The 24,853-nt window shown below is 38.8% G+C and overlaps 2 protein-coding genes across 6 annotated transcripts in view; one reads left to right on the top strand and one right to left on the bottom strand.

Annotated features, from left to right (window-relative positions):
• LOC105454120 (protein-tyrosine sulfotransferase) overlaps positions 1 to 9,837 on the top strand; it is a 71,966-nt gene extending 62,129 nt beyond the window's left edge. For all 4 annotated transcript variants that reach the window (XM_011696497.1, XM_011696498.1, XM_011696495.1 and 1 more), the window contains 7 exons: positions 3,536 to 3,745; positions 5,924 to 6,057; positions 6,547 to 6,655; positions 7,216 to 7,410; positions 7,740 to 7,993; positions 8,377 to 8,574; positions 8,983 to 9,837. In XM_011696497.1, the coding sequence (XP_011694799.1) occupies positions 3,605 to 3,745; positions 5,924 to 6,057; positions 6,547 to 6,655; positions 7,216 to 7,410; positions 7,740 to 7,993; positions 8,377 to 8,574; positions 8,983 to 9,097 (1,146 nt within the window). In that variant the 5' untranslated portion in view covers positions 3,536 to 3,604 and the 3' untranslated portion in view covers positions 9,098 to 9,837. The remainder of the gene's footprint in view (positions 1 to 3,535; positions 3,746 to 5,923; positions 6,058 to 6,546; positions 6,656 to 7,215; positions 7,411 to 7,739; positions 7,994 to 8,376; positions 8,575 to 8,982) is intronic.
• Positions 9,838 to 11,851: 2,014 nt separating this feature from the next.
• LOC105454119 (methyltransferase-like protein 2-A) lies at positions 11,852 to 24,853 on the bottom strand. Of its 2 annotated transcripts, none has more exons than XM_011696494.1 (6): positions 24,626 to 24,853; positions 13,454 to 13,606; positions 13,011 to 13,325; positions 12,796 to 12,909; positions 12,379 to 12,551; positions 11,852 to 12,167 (listed from the first exon to the last, which is right to left on the bottom strand). In XM_011696494.1, exons 2-6 carry the CDS (start codon positions 13,531 to 13,533, stop codon positions 12,028 to 12,030), a joined length of 822 nt encoding a protein of 273 aa, XP_011694796.1. In that variant the 5' UTR covers positions 13,534 to 13,606; positions 24,626 to 24,853; the 3' UTR covers positions 11,852 to 12,027. The 2 variants fall into 2 exon arrangements, with proteins under 2 accessions (XP_011694796.1, XP_011694795.1); XM_011696493.1 differs by lacking the exon at positions 24,626 to 24,853 and adding an exon at positions 14,285 to 14,426.

Here is a 24,853-nt window from a genome sequence, read left to right as displayed (position 1 = left end):
TTTACGGACGTATTCTTTGATTGAATTTGGAATCAATTTTTGCTTATCAGAAGTTTGATGGATTATTTTTATTCTGCACAGAGTATTTTCAGCATGAATCTTTAATATTTTACAGTATGCGAAACGTGCTGAAGTGCCCGCTGCACAAAAAAGCTGCCGGTTTCCGCTTTTTCGCCGGCGCTGTCGACGTAATACCGCTTTAACGGGTTGACGCTTTTCAGAAGCAGCGTAATAAAGGAATTTTTGTCGCGGCGATAAAAAGCGGAAAAGAATGGCCACTGTCGAGCTAAGTAAGCTTGACCGCTGCTTTCTGTTCCCGACGTGCAGTTACGAAGTTTCCGCCAGAATTCGTGCCACCTCGATCGACTTTCGATAGCGATAGCGGAGAACAAAGGGGAATCTCGATAAACTACAGTGACTCGGCTAAGTGAAGTCTCATCTATGTGATAATGAACGATACGAATAAAATGGGGCCGCGAATCCCTTCCTTGAATCGAGAATTAATTCGCATTAAAAAACGCGGCCATTTATCCGAACAACCCGTAATGTGAATTACGTTTTTGCTTTCCAACGAATAGTCGGAAAATCGAGTAATTGACATGAAATATTTAAAGGACGCGAGTAAAACGCAAAATAACCCACGGGTATTTGGCAATGCGATGTAAAAGCTCTCGGCTGAATTTAAAATAAACGTTGCAAATATGAGAGCTGGCACAGTTAGAATGACGCGCGGGCAATGAAATTGCGGAATCCCTTATCATTATCGTTATTATTGTTATTATTATTATTGTCCTTATTATTATTGTCATTATAATTACAATTATTATTACATGCATCATGCGTCGATGAACATCAATTGCGTTGTCGCGCAATAAATCGCGGATGCTCTAGTATCAAACCTAATTTTAAAAGATCATATTAATTATTACCGTGCAACCGGATATTACGAGTACCTTGTCCAATTTCCAGGTGAACCTCTCTTTCCTCTCACTCCTTCCTCTCCTCCCTTTCCCTCCCAACGTGATTCCTATATGGAAAGTTGCATTTCGAGCGTTTAATTGATATTGTAGTTCTCGCAGTTTCGAATGAATCGGGAGATTCTCTACTTTTTTTCTAGAACCAGTCTATACTACATATCTTTTGTCCGCATCCCTTGTATCGCGGCCGCTATTGTTCCACAGCTTTCGCGATTAAAGTTTAAATTGTGAGCGAGCGGGCGTTCGGCGCAGTGGATGAGCTTGATGGAGAAACGGGCCGTTCGCGATTATACACGTGAAATGTGGAAGCCAAATATTTGATGGACATCGTAACTTTCAGTTGAATTCGCAGTCGTGCTGCAAAACAAAAATTTCCATTTTTCCCCGCTATTGCATGTCAAATTGCAAGTTACTATTTGGCGAAATCGAAACTTCGAAATGTACAGCGGAATAATAATTCTAACGATTTTAAAACGAGATTGAGATGCGATTTTGCAGCAATTTTATCATCATAATTTTTAACTGGATCTGATATTGTTGTTATAAACTAAATTATTATCATTAAATATAATTAATCGCTATATAATTTATCTCTTGATTATTTTTGGCATGCTCGTTAATTATTTTTTAAAATTAATTACATGTACGCATTTATTTACTATAAGATATTCCTACCATAATTTTATATAGTCTTTTTCCTTGATTTTTTAGGAGAAAAAAATACTTATAAATATATTTCTCCAAACATCGCGCAAACTTTTTTTATTATCGATATTTTTTATAGTGAATATATTCTGAAATTTAATTCCATCGCAGTAGATATGATATCGTTGCAGCATGTTGCAATATTAACAAAGAATTTGCTATAGATTCAAATCGCAAACGATTTGGGTCGAATCAATAACTTTCCTAGAAACTCGAATGAGGTCCGCCCCCTTTGTGCTGCGATCGATTCATTCTCGTTAGTCCGCCCATCAAGCAACGACGTCGATTATAATGGGGTATCGGTTAAAATAGCCAGGTTTGCTCTAAGGCACGTTGAACTTTCATATCAAGGACGTACGGCATACAGATTACAGATCCACCGTGATTTTAAAAATAAAACGAGACAAAAAAAAGAAAGGAACTTGACCCAGTATTCTCAGAATTTTTCTGACGAAGCAGTAAATTGTAGGTCTCTCTGTACGTCAGTACGGCGCGTACTTTAATTCGTCCTCGGTTAAACCTCGTCCAAATTATACATTGCAGCAGATACAATGATGGTTCGTACGAAATAACAGAGACTATTCCTTATACGTGAAAGTGTTAAAGAGAAAGTCGCGTTTTTTTCGCCTTTATTTTATTTTATATATTTATTTTGGTATTGAAATAAGAGTATTGACAAAAGTCTAAACATGCCTTGGCGCTTACAATCCTCTGTCTAAGTCTTCAAGAAATCGTAAGCTTACCGCGAATCAATGATCCCTGACGGAGTTGCCAATCCGTACAGGGTATTTCACTTCGCCGTCTCGTTTGTCGATGCTCCCCAAAGTCCCTGTTCAAGCTTAGAATTCGTTACATGCCAATCCCTTGGCGCCCGGGCTCTTTACACTGATCCATTAACATATAATGGCAGTGGTTGGGCGCGTATTTTAGCGTATATATCATTCAGATATCGCGACGAGCGAACGAAAAGCGACCAATATTTTGTAAGTGTCAGCAGCCAGACGTTGTCGTAAACATCGACCCCATTGCTGATATCTCTCCCTCTCTCTTTTTCTTTTGCGCCCCACAGCGCCGCACGGATATCAATTTTACGACAATTCGACGTGCTAGACAAATACGGAGCTTAAGGTACCGAGCGCGAAAACAATATCGACGGCATATGTCCAGAAGAACCGGGTAAGATTCATGGGAGCCAGGAAAGTGGCCTGGGAGAAAGAAAATGCGGGTATAGAAAAGCCGAGGTAAAATCGTGCACATATACTGTATATTTCACGCCGAGATGTGAGATGTCGAAACGATCAGTGAATTTCGAAAATCGCTCCCAGGATTTCTTCACGCTATTTCACTTGTCGTGTCTCGATTTGATTCAGAGCGGACGTCAGAGATTTTCAGGGAGAGAGGAATTAACGGTTATTCTTCGCGGTCTGTCCGCAAACCAGATTGACGATAATCACGTCAAAGTCACTGGTCGACAATGAATTTTTTAATAATTATTTTCCAGTCCTGTCCTTGTTCAGACTAAGTCCCAGAAATATGTTAATATGAGATTGTGATAACGCAAGAAGCTGAATGCGTAATTTTAAATCCAATAAGGATCGTCATTTTGTATCGCATAAAAAAGTTTCTGTTATAAAATAGCCCGCAGACAATCGAAAATTAACTCATTACGATCCAACCGGGAAACTAAATTCGTACTTTTCTCCGAGATTATCGAGAACTAGCGAGAACGAAATTTTTAATCTCGCCCACCTAATGGAAATCGTAACTTCTGATACTTTAGATATCTGAGAAAAGCGCGTCCCCTGAGAAGAGGGATTAAAAGAAGGTATTAAGAGAGATTTTATTTATTACAGATACAATGAGGTAGTAGACTGTTCACGGAGCACCTGGTGAGAGAGGCGGTTTTTAGCGCGACGGGCGATATGTTGCTGTCGAGCCGCGGCGGCCGAAAGGGGCCCATCGCCTGTCTGGTGGGCCTCCTCCTCATCTTCGCTCTTTATCAGCTGGGCATTATTTGCGGCTCCACCAGATACATGCCTACGGCCGTGATGGTCAGTAAGGAGGTAAGAACGCAAACGGGCACTTCGACCAATCTATAATTCTCCGTTCGAAGATAGAAATCGCGTCCCTCTTCCGATTAATCAACGAGATAAAGAGAGCAAATTCCTTCTCGATTAAAACGGATAAATTCGGGAAGGTATTACATATGTAATTGAAAATGCGCCCACGTATATACTTCCGTTAGAAATTATCCCCTCTATTTAAGCGAGAAATTTTAATTGGCCACTTTGCAACAGCTTCACTTCATTTTCGCTCCCTAGGGCCTCCTCTCCTCGTCCCTCGCGGCGCGATAATAATAATAATAATTAATCGGAATAATAATAGCGATAATATAATACGTGGTGTATTATCGCAGCTAGCGCGGCAGTATCCCTACATTATTAATCAGCAATTAATGGCTATCAAAGTATTAATTGCGCCCTGCAGTTGTTAAAAGCTTCATTTCGCGCAAATTTCTAATCCGAATGAATTTGCCAATCGAACGATACGTGGCCCGGCAATGAGATTCGTGGAAGGAGCTCATTTAAATTTGAATATACTTTGCGTTTAAATTAAATGTTATCTCTACTTTATACGAAATAGAATCTCCTCTGCACTGCGCGCCTTATACATTTATTCCGGCGATGTTTCTCTACCGTAGAAGTACAATTCTTCAATTGAAATAACAATTGAGATATCGGTCGGAAACTTTTCTCAACTCAACAAACCCTCGTCTCTCTCGACGTTCTCATAATTTTCGTCGTAAGTTTTTTTCCCAAAAATTTCTTAACCAGAAACTTTGTTGTTGATTTTCGACTATCTCAAAGTATCGGCTCTTAACTTTATCGACGTCACGCAGAAATACTTTATCAACTCTCTGACATCTAGTAGGACATACATTTTCCGGCACTCTTCAAAAATAATATCTCTGATAAATATCAAGTCATTAAAGTCAAAGATCATTATTTGAAAGAGAAATGTGTCAAAAATTAACATGAATAATATATATTTCTCTTCTCAAAAAAATCGAACAAGCGACTCACACATTGCAGACCTGTACGTACGAAAAATGAGATTATCTTATTACATTTCTTGTCGGGCTTCTGTAATTGCTGCCAGATTAGGAGGAAAAGAAATATGTGTACGAACTTAAAATGTCAGGCCACGTATTAGCGAGCGGGCAACTGCAACTCCTGAAGCTTCATCTTGGCCTTAATCAACGCCAAACTGCCGGTACCGCGCGTATAGAGAAAGGGATGTCCGACGTTCCTGAAGAATAGTTCGACGAACTTGCTCTTACCGACGAAGTCGATACACCAACGACGAGTCTAACTTCCGAGCCAACTCTGCGCCTTTCCCGATCCACTTCCGCCATCCGCCGTCGACTTGCAGGCGCTTTTATTAATTTTCTTGTAGACTTACTTTAATTGCGTTAAGGTAGTTACGGTAAAATACCGGAACGAACGACGAGTAAGAGTTTATATCCCACTTACTTATGAGCGTAACTCGGTAAAAAGTATTTTTTTTTTGTTTTAAGTACAGCGCTCGTATTAGCTACCCAAATGAGATAGCGGTACATGATGCGGGCAAAACCGAGTACCCGTAAAAAACTTTTTTTGGTACAGAATATATGGATAAAGTCATAATTTTTTAATTAAAAACGATAGGAAGTATAAGGGGTGTTTTTCATAAATTAATTTTACATTTAATAAATGACAGAATTTTATTCTGTATTTAATTTCAAATCCGATTCACAGAAACAGACTGGACTGTATTATCGGATTACCGAGATGTTAAAAGTTCACCAAAGCGTGAAAAAGGTCGGCAGACGAATTTTTAGTATAAACCATTTCACTAGTCTTTTTCGAAGACCCACAAAGAACGAAACTGAATAGCTGTAAAACCCTGTGGTAGACGGTCTATATTTCGCGTCGATTCACACACAGGATAGAATTTTATATAATATTTTATCGCATATATTGATGTATGTGTGTATTTTAATATTTGTTTTTTTTTTCATATATGCGTATATTTTGATTCTTCAAATGTTTGTCCTATTACACAGCAAATAAAATTATGAATAAAATTGTATCCTGAATTCCGACACAAATTGTAGATGGTCTAAAATGAGTTTAGGAAATCTTTAGTTTGCAATATCTTTCGTACAGTCTCTAACTGTTATATTATAATTTGCCGAACAGAAATATGTGATCGGGCCATTTGATCGCAAGACGTATACGTACGACCGTTACATGCCGCTCATTTTCATCGGCGGTGTACCACGATCGGGTACGACCCTAATGCGTGCCATGCTGGACGCGCATCCTGACGTGAGGTAAGTGTTGCAATCATCACCCCCTGATAAATCAGAATAAATGAATAAATAAAAATTAATTAAATTCAATTAGAGAAATAAAAAGTATTAAAAGTGCATGAAGGAGATAATTGTATTAGTGTATAAACGTCGGCACTTATAAACTTGTATTGGCCTCGACTTGATTTTTCTGTAAATATCTGTCTATATAGAAACAGCATCCAAATATGAATTTTCATCTTCCAAGAGTGAATAAATTTATATTCATATGTTATAAAAGCATCGTTCGTTTACAAAATAAAATTTTTAATTGTAACTGTCAAGATGACATATTTTTAGCATATATAATCATGTTAAAATGCACGTGTCTGTTGAGACATCACATAAAATTAAAGTTTTGTTCTGAAATCTGATACGAATTATAATATAAATTGTCTCATAGAATGATCTTAAAATTGGGGGGGAGGGAATTGTACGTTCGATCGAATATCTTTGCGAATTTTGTTCAAGGTGCGGGCAGGAGACCAGGGTTATACCGCGGATTCTCCAGATGAAGATGCACTGGTCCAAGTCCGAGAAGGAAAACGTACGACTCACCGAGGCCGGTATCTCGAAAGAGGTAAAGTAAGCCTTTTCATTCTGAAAAGCGCGAAAGAGGGATATATTTCAGCACTGGGACAGATCTGAATAATTTAAGTATCGTCCAACGAAAAAATTCGCAGTGGGAAACAGTTTTCAGTGTTTTTCCTATTTTATCGAGAGTGGTATACCTCTCTTGCTCTCTTAGAAAACACGAGGAGTACTCTCGTAAAACTTCTCGCTGTAACGCAGCATATTTATTCGGACGCTTGCCCCGGTACATTTAAATGTGCATCCCTCTCTCAGCCCCGAAACTAGATGAGGGTTTAAAAATTTGCGCGTACGTCGTTTGAATAATTATATCACTGCGACGTGAAATTATAAAGTTTGCTGTCCGTGTGAATCGTAAGCTGGTCGTGTTAGTCTAAGAGGTTGATGTAAGAGGCTGACGGTAACTCCACCAAACTCTCATCTCTCATGAATAATTAAAATTAAAATTTACGCGTACGAGACTTGACGAGAAATGCGTTTTACAATGCGGATATGGAACGGAGGATCCTTCGGGGCTTCAAGTATCGAGAGTATGCTATTTTTCTTCAGGTGATAGACAGCGCGATAGCGGCGTTCTGCTTGGAAATAATAGCACGACACGCCGAGCCCGCGCCGAGGTTGTGCAACAAGGATCCACTCACCCTGAAGATGGGCTCGTACATCCTCGAGCTCTTCCCGAACGCAAAATTTATATTCATGGTGCGCGACGGCCGTGCGACGGTGCATTCCATCATATCCAGGAAGGTAAAAAAAACTCCGCGTTACGTTATTCTCTTTTTTATTCCAAAAATATATTCGGTTACTCGCGACAGTTATGTCATATTTTTCATTCCTCTATCGAAACACGTTTTAAATAAAGTTACTGATCATATTATTTTTTTTTACTGAGAAGCTTTTTGTTACCAATCACTTTTTGCGATTTTTCCAATTTTCAATATTATAAATTTGTTTATAATGATACACCACTTCCCATGTATTTCTTTGCTTCTTTTTCTTTTAATTATAAAATGTAAGATTTCGGCAGCATGTATTACAATAACAATTTTCTTCAAGTGACGTCTTTTCTCTCACAGGTCACCATAACGGGATTCGACTTATCGTCCTACCGGCAGTCTCTCATCAGGTGGAATCACGCAATTTCCGTAATGTATGGCCAATGCAAGGAACTAGGACCTGAGAGATGTCTGATGATCCCTTACGAACAACTAGTTCTGCATCCACGCCAATGGATGAAGAAGATATTAAACTATCTGGACGTGCCGTGGAACGAGTCTGTCATGCATCACGAGGAATTCATTAACAAACCCGGCGGAGTACCTCTGAGCAAGTAAGCGAGAAGAGCGGAGGAAATGGCAGAGCGTATTTAAACCTAACAGTATTCCGGAATTCGAGCGAGACGCACGTACACATGTTGAAGTAATCCGCTACGATAGAATAATGTTGTTAATCCCGAAACGACGTATTAATGCAACATGATACTTCTCATATTAATAATGCGAAAATGATGTGGCAATGTAATAAATAATCCCTCATGTTGTACCAGAATCATATAATATAATAATACAAATTAATTTTTCGCATTGTCAGCATTGAAGCTAATAATGTGTAATGCGATAAAATGACGTTCTGCTGAAATGATGTTATAACGAAATTAATAGATGTGTACACAAAGTGACGCATTATTAACATCAAAATCACATTTGACGACAGGGTCGAGAGGTCATCGGACCAAATCATAAAGCCTGTAAATCTGGCGGCGCTGACCAAGTGGGTCGGTAACATTCCCGAGGACGTGGTGAGAGAGATGGCGGACATCGCGCCGATGCTCTCTGTGCTCGGCTACGATCCTTACGCGAATCCGCCCGTTTACGGCGCACCGGACAGTTTAGTTAGCGACAACACCAGACGGTACGTGCCCATTTGTTACGCTGCATAGCTGTTACAGTTGTTACATATAGTATTACTCACGAGCGATGTATATTCAAACGGTGTACCGTAAACCGGAATTAAACCGAAATGGGGCGAAATTATTTTGACATTATTGCAGGCATACAAAGCGTACGAAATGGATATTACAGTTGAGCTTTCAATTAATTAAGAAGGTTGTTAAATAAAATATTTCAACATAACTAAACTTAACTTCAAGCTTAAGAGAATCTTGTGATGCGGATTTTTATCATTATTTACACTAAATTATAAATATTTATCGATTAATTATTATTCACTTGGACAATATTCTTATAATAGATAAATGTTGCCTTCATATATATGATTCGATATATCTCGATTCATGTATATTTAATTTCTATCTTTTAGAGTGTTGGCTGGCGAAAAACTCTGGGAGGAGAAGGCACGGGCGTATCACCTATCGCATAGGCCGATCGAGAACAGCAACGAGGAAGCTGCTTCCAGCACGGCCCCAGTCGCGTGACCCCGCGTGATTCTCGTAGGCGCGAGCGACACATAACCGACTAACACCATCCTAAGTCCCATCGATTTAGGATTTCCGTGTATACGGAGACCACCCCCTTGTACTTTCAAAGTAAACTCGGTCTCTCACACGACGGCGAGTCGCGTCGTGAATTAATCGTCCCCTTGTCGTATTTTCTCAGTCTCCTCCGTTATCGCATCCCGACGACGATAGATTAATCGATCATTCCTCGCGTCGCTTATTTATTCGCATCAGGGATCGCGCTTCACGAAGCCAGATGACGTAATATAATAGGCCGTGACAAGAAAATATAGGATGCGGCCAGAAGTAAGCGGCCAAACTTCGACAGACGTGCTGTTCTGCCATTATTTGACAGTCCATGAGGAATCGATGTCAAGCGTTTTCTTCTGCGATACACGTCTCTTCGAAACGAAAAGAAGCGTAAGGTTCATTCCAGAATTAAACTTGTATGAACTTTCTCGGCGTCCTCGCAATATTCTACCGCAGATGAAAACTGTGGAAGCATACAGTATCTGTAACTCAGAAAAAGAAAGAGAGAAACAGCATTTCTAGATATATAACTTCTCTTCTTCGAAACGAGTAGAATAAATTTCAAATGTTTGGTCATTTATTTCTGGAATGTATCCTGTATATTACCGCGATAACTATATAATAGTCATAGTAATATTTTTAATAATTAAAATAGTAAAAATATCAATTTAAAAAATTTGGTGCAAGAATGAAACAAATCTATAATTTATAAAGTTTCCATTTTTATATATTTCATATTTAAAATTATATTTAAATTATTGCTACAAACTCGTTACATTGATTTTTTATTGATTTTTTTGTATAATGCTATTTACAAATTAATTTTGTAAATGATATTTTTAAAAAATTGAAAAGTAAGAAAAATTTAAAAAAGAACTTTTTACTAATTGACTTGTCATTGAATGACAAACATTCTTAAATATTTTCCAGCATTACAAATGTAATGTTGTCGTAATGTTATGAGAGATAGACTCTAAATTGACGGTACCATCATTGTCTATTATCTATGATCGAGAACAATAAGCGTGAGATGCGTCACACTAGCGATAAAACAACTTCGAACGTTATGTATTACGAAAGATCGGATCTTATAACAAAAGTTATCGTTTCAGTGGAATTCTATAGCGATAGAAAAATGCGAAGAATGACATTTCCTAACTGTCGCGTTTTTATGTCAATTGTTGTATTACATAGACGAATATAGGAAACCCATTTTCGTGTACTCATAGAAAATTAAGTTTCGCGAAATCGGGTTCGGCCTTCTTTTTATTAAATGACATCGACCAACAACGGCCAGTGATTTTAAAGAGAAGCATTTAGTGAGTACTTAGGGGCAAAGAAACTTCAGACGTGCAAAGAACGGGAAATTAAATACTACTCTCTTTCTTTCCCTTCACAAATAAATCTCTGGTTGGTTTAGAGGGATATAATCCAGCGCGAAGTTTTAGAACCATTCAACGTTAAATAATACGGTTATCCGGTACATGGGACAAAATTATGTAAAAACGAGTTAACCTGCCAAAGTAGCAATTTTGAATAAGTTGATAACTTTGAGTTTCATGTCGCTGACACAGCAGTGTGCGCTAAGTACATACAGCTTATATTTATTTTTGTTTTTAATGTTCTGGGGGTAAACTCGTTCATGCATAATACCGTCCAGTTTAATGTATGCATGTCTACAAAGTTCGCGAACTGGCGTTTTTATCCTTTGTACCTCCACCGTATCGTTTTCGTACCACTTATTGTATTGTATCAATTTGCGTGAAATTAAATGAAATTGTTCATGTTCGCCATATTTTTTTTAGATAGCATAGTTCATCCGTGGCGTTTTATGTAGACCATTTTCGATCGATATCTATTTAAAAAAAAATAATAAATTACGAATATATTTCTGATATGTATTAGAAATTGATATTGGATTGGTGCCAAAGCTTTGTTATTAAATGTTAATAAAATTTTATTTCTATAAATCAAAAAGTACTTAACAAAATATAAAAAAATGTTTTCCTTTCAATTTTCTCTTTTCAAACAATTTAATATTCTTCAATTTTTTATTAAATCAGAGTTTAATGAAAGAATGACGAAGCTTTTGGATCAATTTGATGTTTACGTAAGTGTAAATAATATCCATGAACTCAACCATAATGTGCGACACATTTTTGTTGTTCATGGATCCTAACAGTTATATTATAATTTTGAAGAAAGAATTATGCTGTTATGATTGTAAATGGCAGCAGACATGCATAGGCTTGTCGAAATCTATCTGTCAAACTGTGCAATTAAATTATTTTAATATTACTGCTGTTGTATCCAATCTGTTCCTCATCTCACCTATAATTGGCGAGAAAAGGAGCCTATACTTTATTTCAATATCACGTATATTTTATCACAAAGTTACAATTCATATATTTTAAATCATTTCAATTATTAATTTATTATATTATAGAAAAAATCAATTTCTCTCATATTTAAAACTAGTGGACATTAATCTCGTGAAAAATGGAACATTTTATAGCAGAGAATTTTAATGATATACACATTTTTTTAAAATACTTAACAATGACAGCGTTGCTATATTATGTTAATATCTTAATATAATATGTTAACATAATTCTAACATAATTCTTTTTTATTTATTATTAAATTTAAATAGTGTCATGATCTGAACAAATTTACATATTAGTATTGGAATAAGTTGACTTATTAGATTTGGGGAGTTGTGTTTAATATGAAAGTCAATTTTTAATATACATTGAGCAAATATCTAAGAACGTGAGAATAATATATAAAAATATATTTCTTAGTAATTTTTCTATTTATCGATTCTAATGTAAATCTTCGTTTTTTTTAAATTCAATGATATTTACGTTATGTAGCTTCTACGACGGCTTTCGATATTTCGCCTGCACCTTAACTCTGTACATTTTTAACTGTTTACCTCTATTAACTTGCAGTCTTCTATCCACGAAATTTTGTTCCTCGACGAAGCCGTTATCGGTAAATAACTTTCTAATATCCTCTGAAACATTTTAATAGAATGTTCAGTTAAATGTTAAAGTATCAAATTTCAATTATTAATGATTCAACAAATTACAGTTACAATTATAATTTGGAAATAGATTTATAAAATTTTTGCTCATAAAATTGAGTTTATGAATTATAATGCAATAAGGGTAATATTTAGATTATAATACTAATTCTATATCATAATTTCAAAGATGTTTACACACCTTGTGAAAAAAAGTACACTCTGGTGCCATCTCCACGCACATAAAAATTCTCGCCGAGGCACTTGCCCTTCTTAAATCTCAATTGTGCTAAATCGTGTCTACCATAATCACGGAACAAAATTATTCCACCCGGTTTAAGGTACATATAGATTTGCCGCACAACGTGTTGCATCCTGCAGAATATATCAAGAAATATATTAACAGCTTTCTTTACGATGCCTTTTTGAATACCTTCTGATTTGCTAATTTGATTTTCCACATATATATTATATATTGATAGGTATTTATACAATTTATGAATTTTTTATAATTTTTAAAATTATGATTTGAATATAAAATGTATCTTTATATATACATGTATATATATATATATATATATATATATATATATATATAAATTAATAATATAAAACATACTTGTCTGGATGAATGGCAGACAATACGAATATAAGAACAATGATGTCTAGACTTTCAGTCTCAAAAGGAACCGTCCATGTTTCCTGAGTTACGTCCAGAACAAATGCTTTACATCTGAAACAGATAATTACTTATAAATTATACAGCGTTGAATAACTTATACTTTCTATTAGGTAATGTTAAATAAATTGATTCGAATTGTTAGAACACTTTACCTATCTACATTATAAGCAGGATTTTGTTTTAATATATCGATGGCTTTTGCCGAAAAATCACAACAATATACAAACAGCTTCGGGTCTGTGTTATACATGAGTATAGGAAATACAGTGTTTCCTACACCACAGCCTATCTCCAATATTCTACAATTGTCTTTACACGGTAAATCGAGAATTTTTATGTGTTTGTCACCATAGCTTTCATCTTCGACCGTAAATGCAGCTCTCATGGGCATTTTTGTGTCCTGTTTTACAGTATTGGGCGCTAACTCCGGAAACTCAATCAGCAACCAATGCCTGTCTTTAAAAAACCTACAACAATAAATGTATTTTAAGTAAAAATTCATATCACTGATTCAGCGAGATTTAATATTCGACTGATTACATTATCGAATATTTAAAGTTTAATGGAGAAAATATTTTTCTTAGACCCTACGTACCCGTTATTGTGTATACCGTAAAATTTGTCCCAAAATTTATCCGCTTCAGTTTCATATTTAAAGAGCTGTTCGGATGACATTGTAACAATGGAATTCTCGTTCACTTTCTGCTGCGCTAACCTCTCTTGCTCCTCGTCCCATGTGACGTTATCCCTTTTAGAACAGCAAATTCAACCATTAAATATTTAATAATAGTAATAATAGTAATAGATATATTGAATGAACAAAATTGAGGCTTTACTATGTTTTTATTTTCACTAACAGAACATATTAGTAAATGTATATAAAATTATAACAAAACCTATTTAATTTTGGTTTAATAAATTCGAATATTTAACAAAATTAAGTTAATTAATGAAACATGAAATAACGTAAAAAATAAATGAGAAATGTAATCACAAATTATTTAAATTTGCTTGTCTTGGCGTGTATAACTGCGTGTATAACGAAATAGATGCATTCTTTACGAGAAAATAAAATATAAAATGTTTGGATATATTTATTACATATGAAATCGTGCGAAATAATATTGCGAAAGTAATGTCAACACCAAAACGCCCCCAATTTCTAGGTTAGGGCACATTTAATTTTCATACAGCAAATGTAATCTAAAGTTGCCAATTGTCAATTTTTCGAACAGAAGAAAAATATGACTTGAATACATATATTAGAATAATTTAAGTCTAAAAAACCGATCGCAATAACTGTCGCTATTAATGCATGCATTTTTTTTACTCTGCGGCCGATTTTAGGTTAGGCCGAACATGCGCTCGATCAAATGTCAGATCGAACGATGTCACGCGCGGCCGTGCACGTGGTGCCACGACGTACCATGCATTGTGCCGAAAGACGTCTCCGTCGTGGGGTAAATTCCGCGTTCCGAATTGCGGCCTCCCCGTTTCCCTGTCGTCGTTATCCGCGACCACCGCCGCCGCTTCGGCCATGTTCGAGATTGTTCGAGATTTTCGAGAACGCGACAGGAGACACGATCGCGGGGGCGGCGGAGGCCGCAGGGCGCACGTTCACTCGCGCGGCTCGCGTCGTTTCGGCACCTTTCCCGTCGCGACGATTCGGCCACCGACGGGGAAGACACGCCGGAGGAAAGGACGATGATCGTCGCTAATCGTCGCCAGCGAACGTATAGAAGTCATTCTCGCGTACCCTTCGCGTGCCGAAAAACGAGAGACATTCCGTGAAGCTGTACCGATCGCATCGATACGGGAATACTGTTATCTCCATTTTTCTCTTTTTGGAAAAAAAAACGACCCTTTGATTTAACCGCGATGTCAGATAGTGAAAGATAAAAAAAAATATAAGAATGAAATAATTAAAAGGTATTAATAACAATTTTTATATCGATTTTATATACGTATATCGACTTCTCTTGGGCTCAAATAAATCTTGCAGTTACGCGCACGCTTTTGCAATGCAAATCATGAGTTTTTCGGCCATTTTGTAAAGCTTACAAATTACAATTAAATTTGTTCGTTTCAGTTATATTGTCTCTACGCGTTTTTGTTTGAATTTGGCTGTCAAATTATTAAACTATCAATTTTTTCAATTTTTCGAAAAATTACATTATACTATGCATGTTCTTTTAATTACGTTTTTCATTTTAAAGGAGCTCCGTATTATATTAATTTTTACGCGTTTATTAATTTGTACTTCAAACTATATATATACACTTCAACTTTTGCGCCAATGTATATTATTCGTATTAATAATTATATAATTATCTTATACATAAAACCGAAGATAGCAACACAAGAAAATCGATTTGAAGAATCGATAAAGAGATGTAAAGATCTGTAGAAGCTGCAGAGAGATAATAATGCAGCTGAATGAAACAGATCTATTCCTGTCAAACATGACAGGATGAAATATCCGTTAACAATAATAATGGCGTCTCGGTTCTCTAAATATAGACTCTATATTTTATTTTTATGATAAACGAACGTGAAGCATTTCGGAGACACAAATCACGCGTCTCCGCATCCTCTCTCTCTCTCTCTCTCTCTCTCTCTCTCTCTCTCTCTCTCATAGAATTAATTAAATTATAGTAAGGATCAGTTTTACTTTTTTCGGCGTGCGAGCAGAATCGCACGACGCATGCCGCGTACGTATTTTCGCGGCGGCGTGCGTTCGATAGCGCGCGCGGCCGCAGGATCAACGACCTAAGGAAAGTGATATAGGTTAGGTTGAGGGTATGCGCGCGAGGTATGCGGAAGCGGGATGGGTGTGACGCGACGCGCCGCGACGCGAGGGGCGCGAGTTGCGGGGGTGGCGCGAGAGTTGCGTCACCGGATGCTCGATATCGTGCAGGAGCGAAATTCGCGCGCTCGTTGCACTTGAATCCATTTTTCTCTCTTCCCCTTCTGCTTTTTTTGTCTTTAGACACTTAGGCGCGTACTCTTAAATTGCCGAGATTTAGAATTTTTATTAGTATATATGTATAAAGCATTTCACTTGTATGAACATTCGCGAGATCCCGTTATGGAACGTATAATATTCGGGACCAAGTACACTTTCTTATTTTGATACACATGCGAGTACCGAGAGCAAATCTGAAAATGACAAACCTGATAGTCTCAAGGAACAGATGGATAATCTGATATCTCCATCTGGTCTGCATGCTATGGTCTTCTAAATACGTATCTCCGCTTGGGCCGACTATTTTTAGAAAAATCGATTTCGAAGGTACCAATCGGCTTAGCGGAAAAACTGCCCTATGAGATACAGACGAATTATGTCTAAATTAAGAGAAACTGATTTGCATCTGTAAATTAAAAGGATCTTTTTGAATGCAGTGAATGGAGAGAGAAAAAGATCATACGTGTAAAACACTGATTTTATATTTATTTTTCATTCAAAACACGTTTACTGTTTTAAAGTATTAAAGTCAACATATAATTTTTAACATTGTAGAAGCTAACAGGAATATATTTGATAATTTTAGAGTGAATCACTGATATTCAAAGCTTAAAACTTTAAAGTTTTGAAAAAAAAAACTCTAGTCCTTCATTGACTTCTTTGAGAGTCGTTCCATCTTGTCCTTTCGAGCCTTCCTCCCCCATTTGCGCAACGTTACACGCAGAATTACGAATTCGAAATGTTAATTCATTAATTCTAAGTACATGGTACACATTGACTGCAGAGATACGAATTCGCGTCGCCCGTCATTCAGATCGCAAGGGTATTTCCTCTTCTTATCGTCCTTGTTCGATTTGGCCGGCTCTCGCGCGAGGACATGCCGCGCGATCGTTCGCGAGGTTCATACGCGAGGACGCTTTTCCGTTAACGACATGGCCCTTCGGCGAAGCGAGAGGCGAGGAAACGAAGCACGGAGAACGCAACGAGAGACGCGAAGAGGGCGAGAAGAGGAGCGCGCGCGCGCGATTCCTGGCAACCGGTTGCCAAGGGCCACGAGGTCCTCGCGCCGCTCCTGCACGCGCCGCCTCGTCGTGGGTGGCTACCGTGACGTCCTAATCCTGCCGCGAGTCCCTAGGGGCGAGATCGATACACACCGTGATCCGTTTCCCTTTCCCTTTCCCTCCCCCTCCCTATCCTCCTCCGCCGCGCCCGCTCCTGTGTTTTCGCGCGCGACGGTTTAGCGCTCATCGATCTCGCTCGGCGAACTCTCATCGGAGACGAAAAAAAGGGCGGAGGGGAAAAAAATAAAAGGTGAAAAAACGGGAAAGCCTGATTCTCCTACTCGCTCTCCTCGCTCTTCCGAAAACGGGATGATCTCGTGCGCTCCAGCTCGTAAAATCGCGTCGTTGGAAGAAAACCGCTTTGATTTGGTTACAAGTAACGATTGAAGTTCGAAGGCGCTTCTCGTTAACTCGATCGATACGTTAATCCCTGATTGCAAGTGTTATAATTTCGTTAACGACTCTTCTCCGGGAAATTCTGGCGCGACAATCTCACAATGAGTTTTCGATCGCAACGAATATGCTTTGTGAAACTTGCAGCTCTATTAGAGGCCATACTATTGAACACATCCAATTCTTCCGAGATTTATTTCAATATACTTCTTTATTTTTATAATTTTGGAAAATAATCTCGTTTAAAAAGATGTATAAATGTATTGAATAATTTAACTATAATTCAGCTTGTAAATTAAAGATCAATATACGTTAGTGATATTTGACCTAGGACAAGTTCAACGCGAATGCAGCCTTTTCCATTCGAATCTTTTCGGACTCCGCAGATTTTAAACTTTTTTTTTCAGATCTGTTTGAAACTATTATTAGAGTCTGCCCTCGGACAATCCTCACGGCAATCCACAAAGAGTCTCTTATACGCGACGCTTCTTGGACCCTCGGCCAATCGTCATCTTGCTCTCTTTTGTTCCTGCGACCCGTACGGTTTCGCGACCAAAGGAGGGACGAAGAGAAAGGGCAAGATTTGACCTTTTCGAGGGGATGGCGGGACGGGTAGGACAAGGGTTGGTTCGACGCCTGTCTTTTGGGGCATCGGCCCTTGCCTCGTCGAGGCAGGGCGAGCAGGGGCGGACGAGGAGGACCTACGCGTTATTGAGCGGCCATTTCCCACAAAGCGCAGACGAGGGCAACCACCCCGACGAAGCGCGCGGAATCCTCTTTCTCTCTCCCTCTCTTTGTCCCTCCGTCCTCTCACCAGCCCGACTTCTCTACCCTCCGTCCTCCGCCCTCGTCCTTTCGTCCCTTTGCGCGCTGCTCTCCCTTCGGTCTACTGCGAGCGGGAGAGAACCTTTCCGAGACACGGATAATGCACCACCTGCATCGACGCATCTTCGAAAATTTTAAGCGTATTTTACACGCTTCTGCCTTCGCGTCTGCTTGTTCTCGTCTTAATTCTATACCTTCCGTAATTACGAAAGTGTTTCTAAACTGCTATCACAAGCATGTTGGTTTATATTACAAGAGTATAGTTTCCTAAATAGAAAGAGAATTTAGAATTAATTCGACATTATTCAATAAGAATGTGAAAGATAAGGCGAAAATAAATCGGAAAATAATAAATAATGCAACAATTGTTGTTCAATATATATTAGTTGAAACAATATATATGACTTTTTTGTTAACATATTCTGAAATATATTATTGAATATTATATATATATTATATTCTAGTAAAGCCCTCCATTTGGGTTCGTTGTCGTTTATTGATTGAATTCTAGAATTATACTCGATATCATTCGCGCTCGGGATAACTGAATTACAGTTCGAAGTTCTTGCGCGAAATAGAGAGACGATTTAAAATCGAGAAATATTTCTCTGAAATATTTTTGAATAACTCTATATCATATAAACATCTATAGATATATTCAATCAAAAAAATTTTGTAAAAAGTGTGCCAATCATAAAAAAAAATTTCTAAAATCGTAGTATTGTCGAAAACAGAAACGACATCGTCTACTCCTGCCGTGTGAAGCTGCAAATGTAATCTAAAAATTTTTATCTCGTAAATAATAATTTTTAGAGAAGAAGAAAGAACCTTGTCGCGCACGACTCTCGTTATTTCGTCGGGAAGGGTTGATTCGCGCCGTGCGATTCCACGAGCGAATTCGGAGGGCATAAGCCCCCTTCTGCGGCACCACCCCGCGCACACCGGCGGAATATATAATCTCGGGGTCATTGCCCGAACGATCTTTGGGGGTACACCGCGGTGCCTGCAACGAGGGTGAGAGACGCCTCGGAATACCGGACGCGGATATCGACCACCACTTTCCCCAAAAGACAAAAACGCGAGTTCGTAATGGCGCGCGTCGGTCTCTCTGTCTGGACGTATAAACGTACCAACAAATATGAAACTATGAAAGCATGAGAAAGTAATTGTAATTCGACTGTACGTCCTAGATCGTTTCGTGTGATGTGATGTTCTGATAGGTGTTTCTCTTTTACGACATATACATTCTCCAATGATCAAATAATGCGAACCGATTCCGATATGATTCCTTTGACGAAAACATGCTTTGATATTATTCAATTGCAAGAATTTCAATTTACACTGGATATATGTTAAATAAAAAAAATCTTACGATGTTATTCTACGAATTCAAGAAAAAATGATTCGTGTTGTAAATTTCACATTTAGAGAAAGGTGAATATTGGTATTAAAATTAGAAAATTGTGTATAAAAATTAGTATGAAGGATTTAATTTTCAATTCAGACTTTGAATTGGCCGAGAAAAAAATTGTGTTATATCGGGACGCCTTGTATAGGAGCAACGTTTCTCTTTCGTCTCGTCGTACTATTACCGTATCTGATAAACAGCGTAAATAGGGCAGAAAATAGTATAGATAATTAAGATTATTGAAACGCCGGTGACTTCTCTGCGCTACCCGATACAACATCAAAACCGTACTCCGCACTGTCGTGTGGTAGGCCGATGCGGTCGCTTTAATGGTATGCAAATTACCAGGTAAATTTCGCGCGCGAGCTTTGTCGAATCGGAGGGCGGGAGGGGATATGGACAAAATTGAAAGGGTTGGCCCGGGGTGATTGTTAAAAAACAAATGCGAAACACGGCCACGCGACTGCCCCTCCCTGCTCCCCTCGATTAATTACGCTAATGGAAACATTTTCGCAGCATTCGGACTGCTGCAATAGTCGCCGATCGATATAATGCATGCGAAGGGTATATCGAAGATGCACGCGGGGAACGACATTTCGATAAGCTCCGTATTTGTGAGCAATTAATTAACAATTAATAAAGAAGTTTATTCGACAGACAGAAAAGAATGCCTTTTTAAAATGGCTATCCAGAAAGAGAGATCGATACGTTTTCAAAATTTTCGTCCGGTGGGAGAGAGACGGCATTTGTGAGGCGTACTCACGAGGTATCTCTGATATCGCGGCATGCGGCATACGAATGTAGATACGTAGAGATACCGGAGCGCCTGGTATCTATTTATAACGGCGACGGATCACAGGGCGATTGACCGCGTGGCCTTGACTTCCGGTTGACCCGACTGTTCCCTCCCTCCTTCGGGAATTTCGGTGTGACTCGCAAAATTTTCCCAAGGCGCTTGGGCACCTACGGATCTCATTCTTCAATTAGGAAGACTCGATGATTATCAGAAATGGTCCTTTATTAGCAATATACCTCCATGAAACAATCTGTATTAGAAGACTGTGTTTATTTTCATTTGCAGCGTTACGTTAACTCCTCTATGGTTAAAATAAAATAAATACATTCAGTCTCTCCTGAAGAAAGGAGAGCAAGGAAAAGTAAAATTAAAAGAGTATATAGAAAATGCGAAAGAACATATTTTGTATCCACGATTTGAACGATTTGACGTGAAAAGATCGTGAAATTTTGCGTCAAGATTAAAGCCGAATTTCAATCACTTTAATATCGATTAGGTAATAGATTAATTAGATAATAATAACAACAAGTAATCTCGAGGTTTGATACAACAAAATAAAAAAAATGAGTGAAAAACTCGACGGCTATACATTATCTAAAAGTCGAACTTGTTGAAAACGATATCGATTTCGATTCCCGGGAATTCTCGGAAATTTTCGGTAATAAGGACGATACCGACGAATGCCTAACTCTGTCTCGCGATTTCGTTATTTATATCAAACGATTCGCCGCGAATGACTCTGTTTAGCTCGCCGTTTCGCGCACACCGCTTCCTTTTTCTTCGTCCCGCGTCTTTCCTCCCTCCTTTTTTTTCATCGTTTTCTTTTTTCCAATCGCTCGGGAACCTGTTCGCACGAGTGGCAGCAACGGAATGTCCCAAGTGCTGCTGCTCTCATCTCAGGCCGATCGAGCGGCTGTGATCGTTCTATACTACGCAAAGATTTCGTTTAGTCTCAAGCGTTTATCAAAGCGTATAGAAGTCTTTGTTTTTGCTTGAGTTTCTTGTCAAATGCCATTATTAAAGACAATTGATATATTAATGGTACAATAGAGTGCAACTGTATACGTCATACGGGATATTATTAATAAATAGTTAACTATATAAAATGATAATTGTATGAGTTAGGTAAATAATATTCATAGTAATAATATCGATATTTACACCGTTAATATTCCAGATTAAAATATCAATTATCCAGACAAGCTAAAAAACAGTGATACGCTTGTTGTTAATTCAGCGGCAATCCTCTTAAGGGTGATTTAACACATATACGCGATGTATAGGCAAAGCGCAAATCAAGCGGCTTCTGGTTTCGCGAACTTAAAAATATACCCAACATTCTCGCGAGAGAGTATTAATTAGTATAAGTGAGAAAGAGAGAAAAGGAGGGAGAAAGTCTATATTTGTAGGAGATCCGCGGAGGAGGATGCCGAGGAACGAAGGCTAACGACCTTGACCTTGTCCGTGATGTGTGGGACTGTGTGCGTTGTGATCACGAGAAAGAGAGAGAGAGAGAAGGACGGTGGAGAAAGAGAGCGAGAGATGCGAAGAGACATCGGTCAAAACTGATGGCCTGCTTTCTTGAGCAGCTCTCGGCAGCACAAAGGCGACGGGAATGAAAGAATCCAGCGAGATTCGAGATGGACGAGACACGATGACTAAGACGGTAACGACGCCGGACGTCCTCGACGAAGATGGGAGCTGAAGCCCTCGCGAGTGGCAAACGACCGCGTTGTGACACATCGCGCATACCGCATTGCTTAAACAGAATAGCGCAACAGAATTCTAGAGAAGCGGCAGAGAGGGGAAAAAGAGAGGAGGGAGAGAGAGAGATTGTCTGACACAGCATTATACACATACAGAGTGTTTTGCGACAATTTTTTCCCACAAGTATGGCAAGTCATTCTGAACTGAGGAACTCGCGGTATCTAATATCTTAGGAATAATTTGTAAGACGTAAACAAGTTACATAGTAACTGCCTGTAGTTCGATATTTTTAATAAGTAACTTGAGCTTCCGTTATAGTTCGATTTTACCCTTAATTTAAAATTCTATCAACAAACATTTTTCGTAGGCTTTCAGATTCACGGTTGAAGACGATTCTATCCATGGTGATTCTATCCATAATACGAATCGGCCTTCGTGACGCGTTACGAGACATCGCGAGAATTGATTATTGAGCCGCGTAAAATAGATCTCAAGGCCGTGTCTCGAGATTGAGCTTCTCGATAGAATAGTCGCGATTACGTCTCTCTCTATCACAAGTATTCGATTGATTCTCCAAGATTTATCTCGAAACTAGTTTCATTCGAGTTCCTCGGTAGAGCCGCAACTGTAAATACGAGCTTTAATAGTTTGACCGAACTGCTGTTTGAGGTAATCGCACATGAACTAGAATATTATTAATTTCTTGTTTAATCGTAACATGTTTCTCCGTTATGATTTGTCTAAAATTGCTGTTATAAATACCGTAAGAAAATTTCAGGTTTTATCAGCACATTTTTATCACTACAACGACTGGCAAATAAATTATTACATAATTCCAAGTTTTTATCCGATTATAATATCCGCTTTGTGATAGGCTTCTGTAAAAAATTCTTTTTTCGCGAATGAAGCGCCATTACCTTATTCGCCTTATTATTCGTCGAAATCTCAATAATCAAGATTAATGTGCGATCCCGATCGTTATCTCCTTCTCGACAATCGCACATTGATTTACTTGCGCGGCATCCAGCTTGTCAATGAGACACGCGGCACACCGGCAAGCGGACGCGAGTCGACGACCGACGAGCGGCGTGGCGCGGGGCGTCGCGTCGGCGGAGAGATGCTGTCCGCACCGAGTCGTGCCGCGTCGCGTCGCGTTGCGTCGCCAGGAAAAGAAGAGAAAATTGCGCGGAAGGGCGGGAGAGGGAGGAAAAATCCAGCCCGCCGACTCCTGACCTCCAGGAGGAGTAGGAGACGTGAGCGAGGTCGTTCTGCGATCGATCGATAAACGCGCTCACGCTCCGCGACCAAGGTGCAAAGGAACTTCGCGTTCGGAGAGAAGGAGAGAGATCGAGAGGGTGAGAGGAGAGGAGAGAGAGGGGTGAGAAAGGAATTGGTAGATAGAGAAAGAGAAAGACGGCAGGATATAGGGAGAGGAGAGATTGCAAGGGGAGTAGGGGGCGCATATGGAGAGGAGGAGATTGAGAAGGAAACCGCCCCTGTCATTTGATAAATGCGATTTCTCTTCATACGCAATGTTGCTAATATACATGTACAAATTTTTCGGAAATATATTTGAAATGACTGATGCATTCGCGCTTTTAATTAATATAATTGACCGAATTATTACTCGTACAAGTGATGCCTATCAAACGTGCGTGATAAAATGCTTATTAATCGAGTGAATTATTCCAACGAAAAATAGAATAATTATTATATATTTTCTGTCATTTTCGTTTTTCAATTTTCCCTTCTTTATGTAGATTCCCATTCCGGAACGGAACAAAATATCATTCTTTATCTCCTTCCTGCCTTTCTCTTTATCACCGACCTTATTTTCATTAGTGAGAAAATAACCGTATTAAAGATATATTCTCTAATATGCTCACGTTTAGGATTCCTTTGATTGAAAAAAAAAATAAATTTCTACTGGCTAGGTACAAAATTTGTTCGGGAGCACCCCTGCAGAGACGGCGAAAGGACCGGAACAATCGATCCTTCGGTCTGCGGAAAGAGAGCGTGAGGGCCGGCTTCTTCCTCTCGCTCTCTTCGTCCCTCTGCCCCCTGTCTCGCTTTCTCCCGACGCGGACGGCTCCGCTTCAGGTAGCCGGCTGCGAATTCCGGAAACTCCCTGAAGAAGTAAACTTTGTACGCGGTCCAAACAAACGAATTGCACAAATGTGAACGGGGATTTAAATAAACTCAGTTACGGAGATTAAAATAAATCTTCGTTAGTTAGGAAAATTTTGTCACGAGCGTGTCTCAGCTGGTATCATACAAAAGATACGACGTACATTCACAGAAATCTATTATCTATTTTTTCATGTTATTGTTGTATTATCAGACGTATTGATTCATGCGCGATTTATCCGTTCGGGCTGGCAATTCGAATGTTTTTTTTTCCGTGTAAGCGAGTAGACTAAACATGCGGCTCGATCTTTGCGTGGCTGCAGTGAATGGATGAGCGAGGGTGAACGTTATATACATACATACGCGCCGCCACCCAACCCTCTTCGATGTTCCTCTCTCTCCTCCGTTCCCTACCTTCATCTACGCGAGCTACATGGCTACTTCTTTACATTTTCACTTTACAAGTTTATTTCAATAATTCTGACCTTTAATTAGCAACAACGTGCCACCGTCCGTCTGGTACTCTCAGGATGGTTCGGCACTTGGCACTTAATCGTTACATTACTCATTGATAAAAGCAGGCATTTCTCATTTCTTCTCCCTATATCTTCTTCCGTGATAGGTACAATAAACGACATTAGACATTTAATCGTTTCTCATCCCAAAGTGAAACCGATCTGTTTTGGGACAGAGTTCAATAAAACTCTCCCGGA

Source organism: Wasmannia auropunctata, unplaced genomic scaffold (assembly GCF_000956235.1).
Source record: "Wasmannia auropunctata unplaced genomic scaffold, wasmannia.A_1.0 LD335988.1, whole genome shotgun sequence".
NCBI classification, from domain to species: Eukaryota; Metazoa; Arthropoda; class Insecta; order Hymenoptera; family Formicidae; genus Wasmannia; species Wasmannia auropunctata.
Note: the sequence above shows the minus strand (reverse complement) of the source record. Positions and strands in the feature narration are given on the sequence as shown.

What these genes read in the sequence shown, in the direction of transcription:
- LOC105454119 (XM_011696493.1), bottom strand. Translation starts at nt 14,397, where the DNA reads ATGGCCGAAGCGGCGGCGGTGGTCGCGGATAACGACGACAGGGAAACG. An exon ending in GTCTTTCGGCACAATGCATG is followed by an intron (nt 13,607 to 14,284) that starts GTACGTCGTGGC and finishes CTGTTCTAAAAG; the next exon opens with GGATAACGTCACATGGGACG. An exon ending in CCTGCTTATAATGTAGATAG is followed by an intron (nt 12,910 to 13,010) that starts GTAAAGTGTTCT and finishes TATCTGTTTCAG; the next exon opens with ATGTAAAGCATTTGTTCTGG.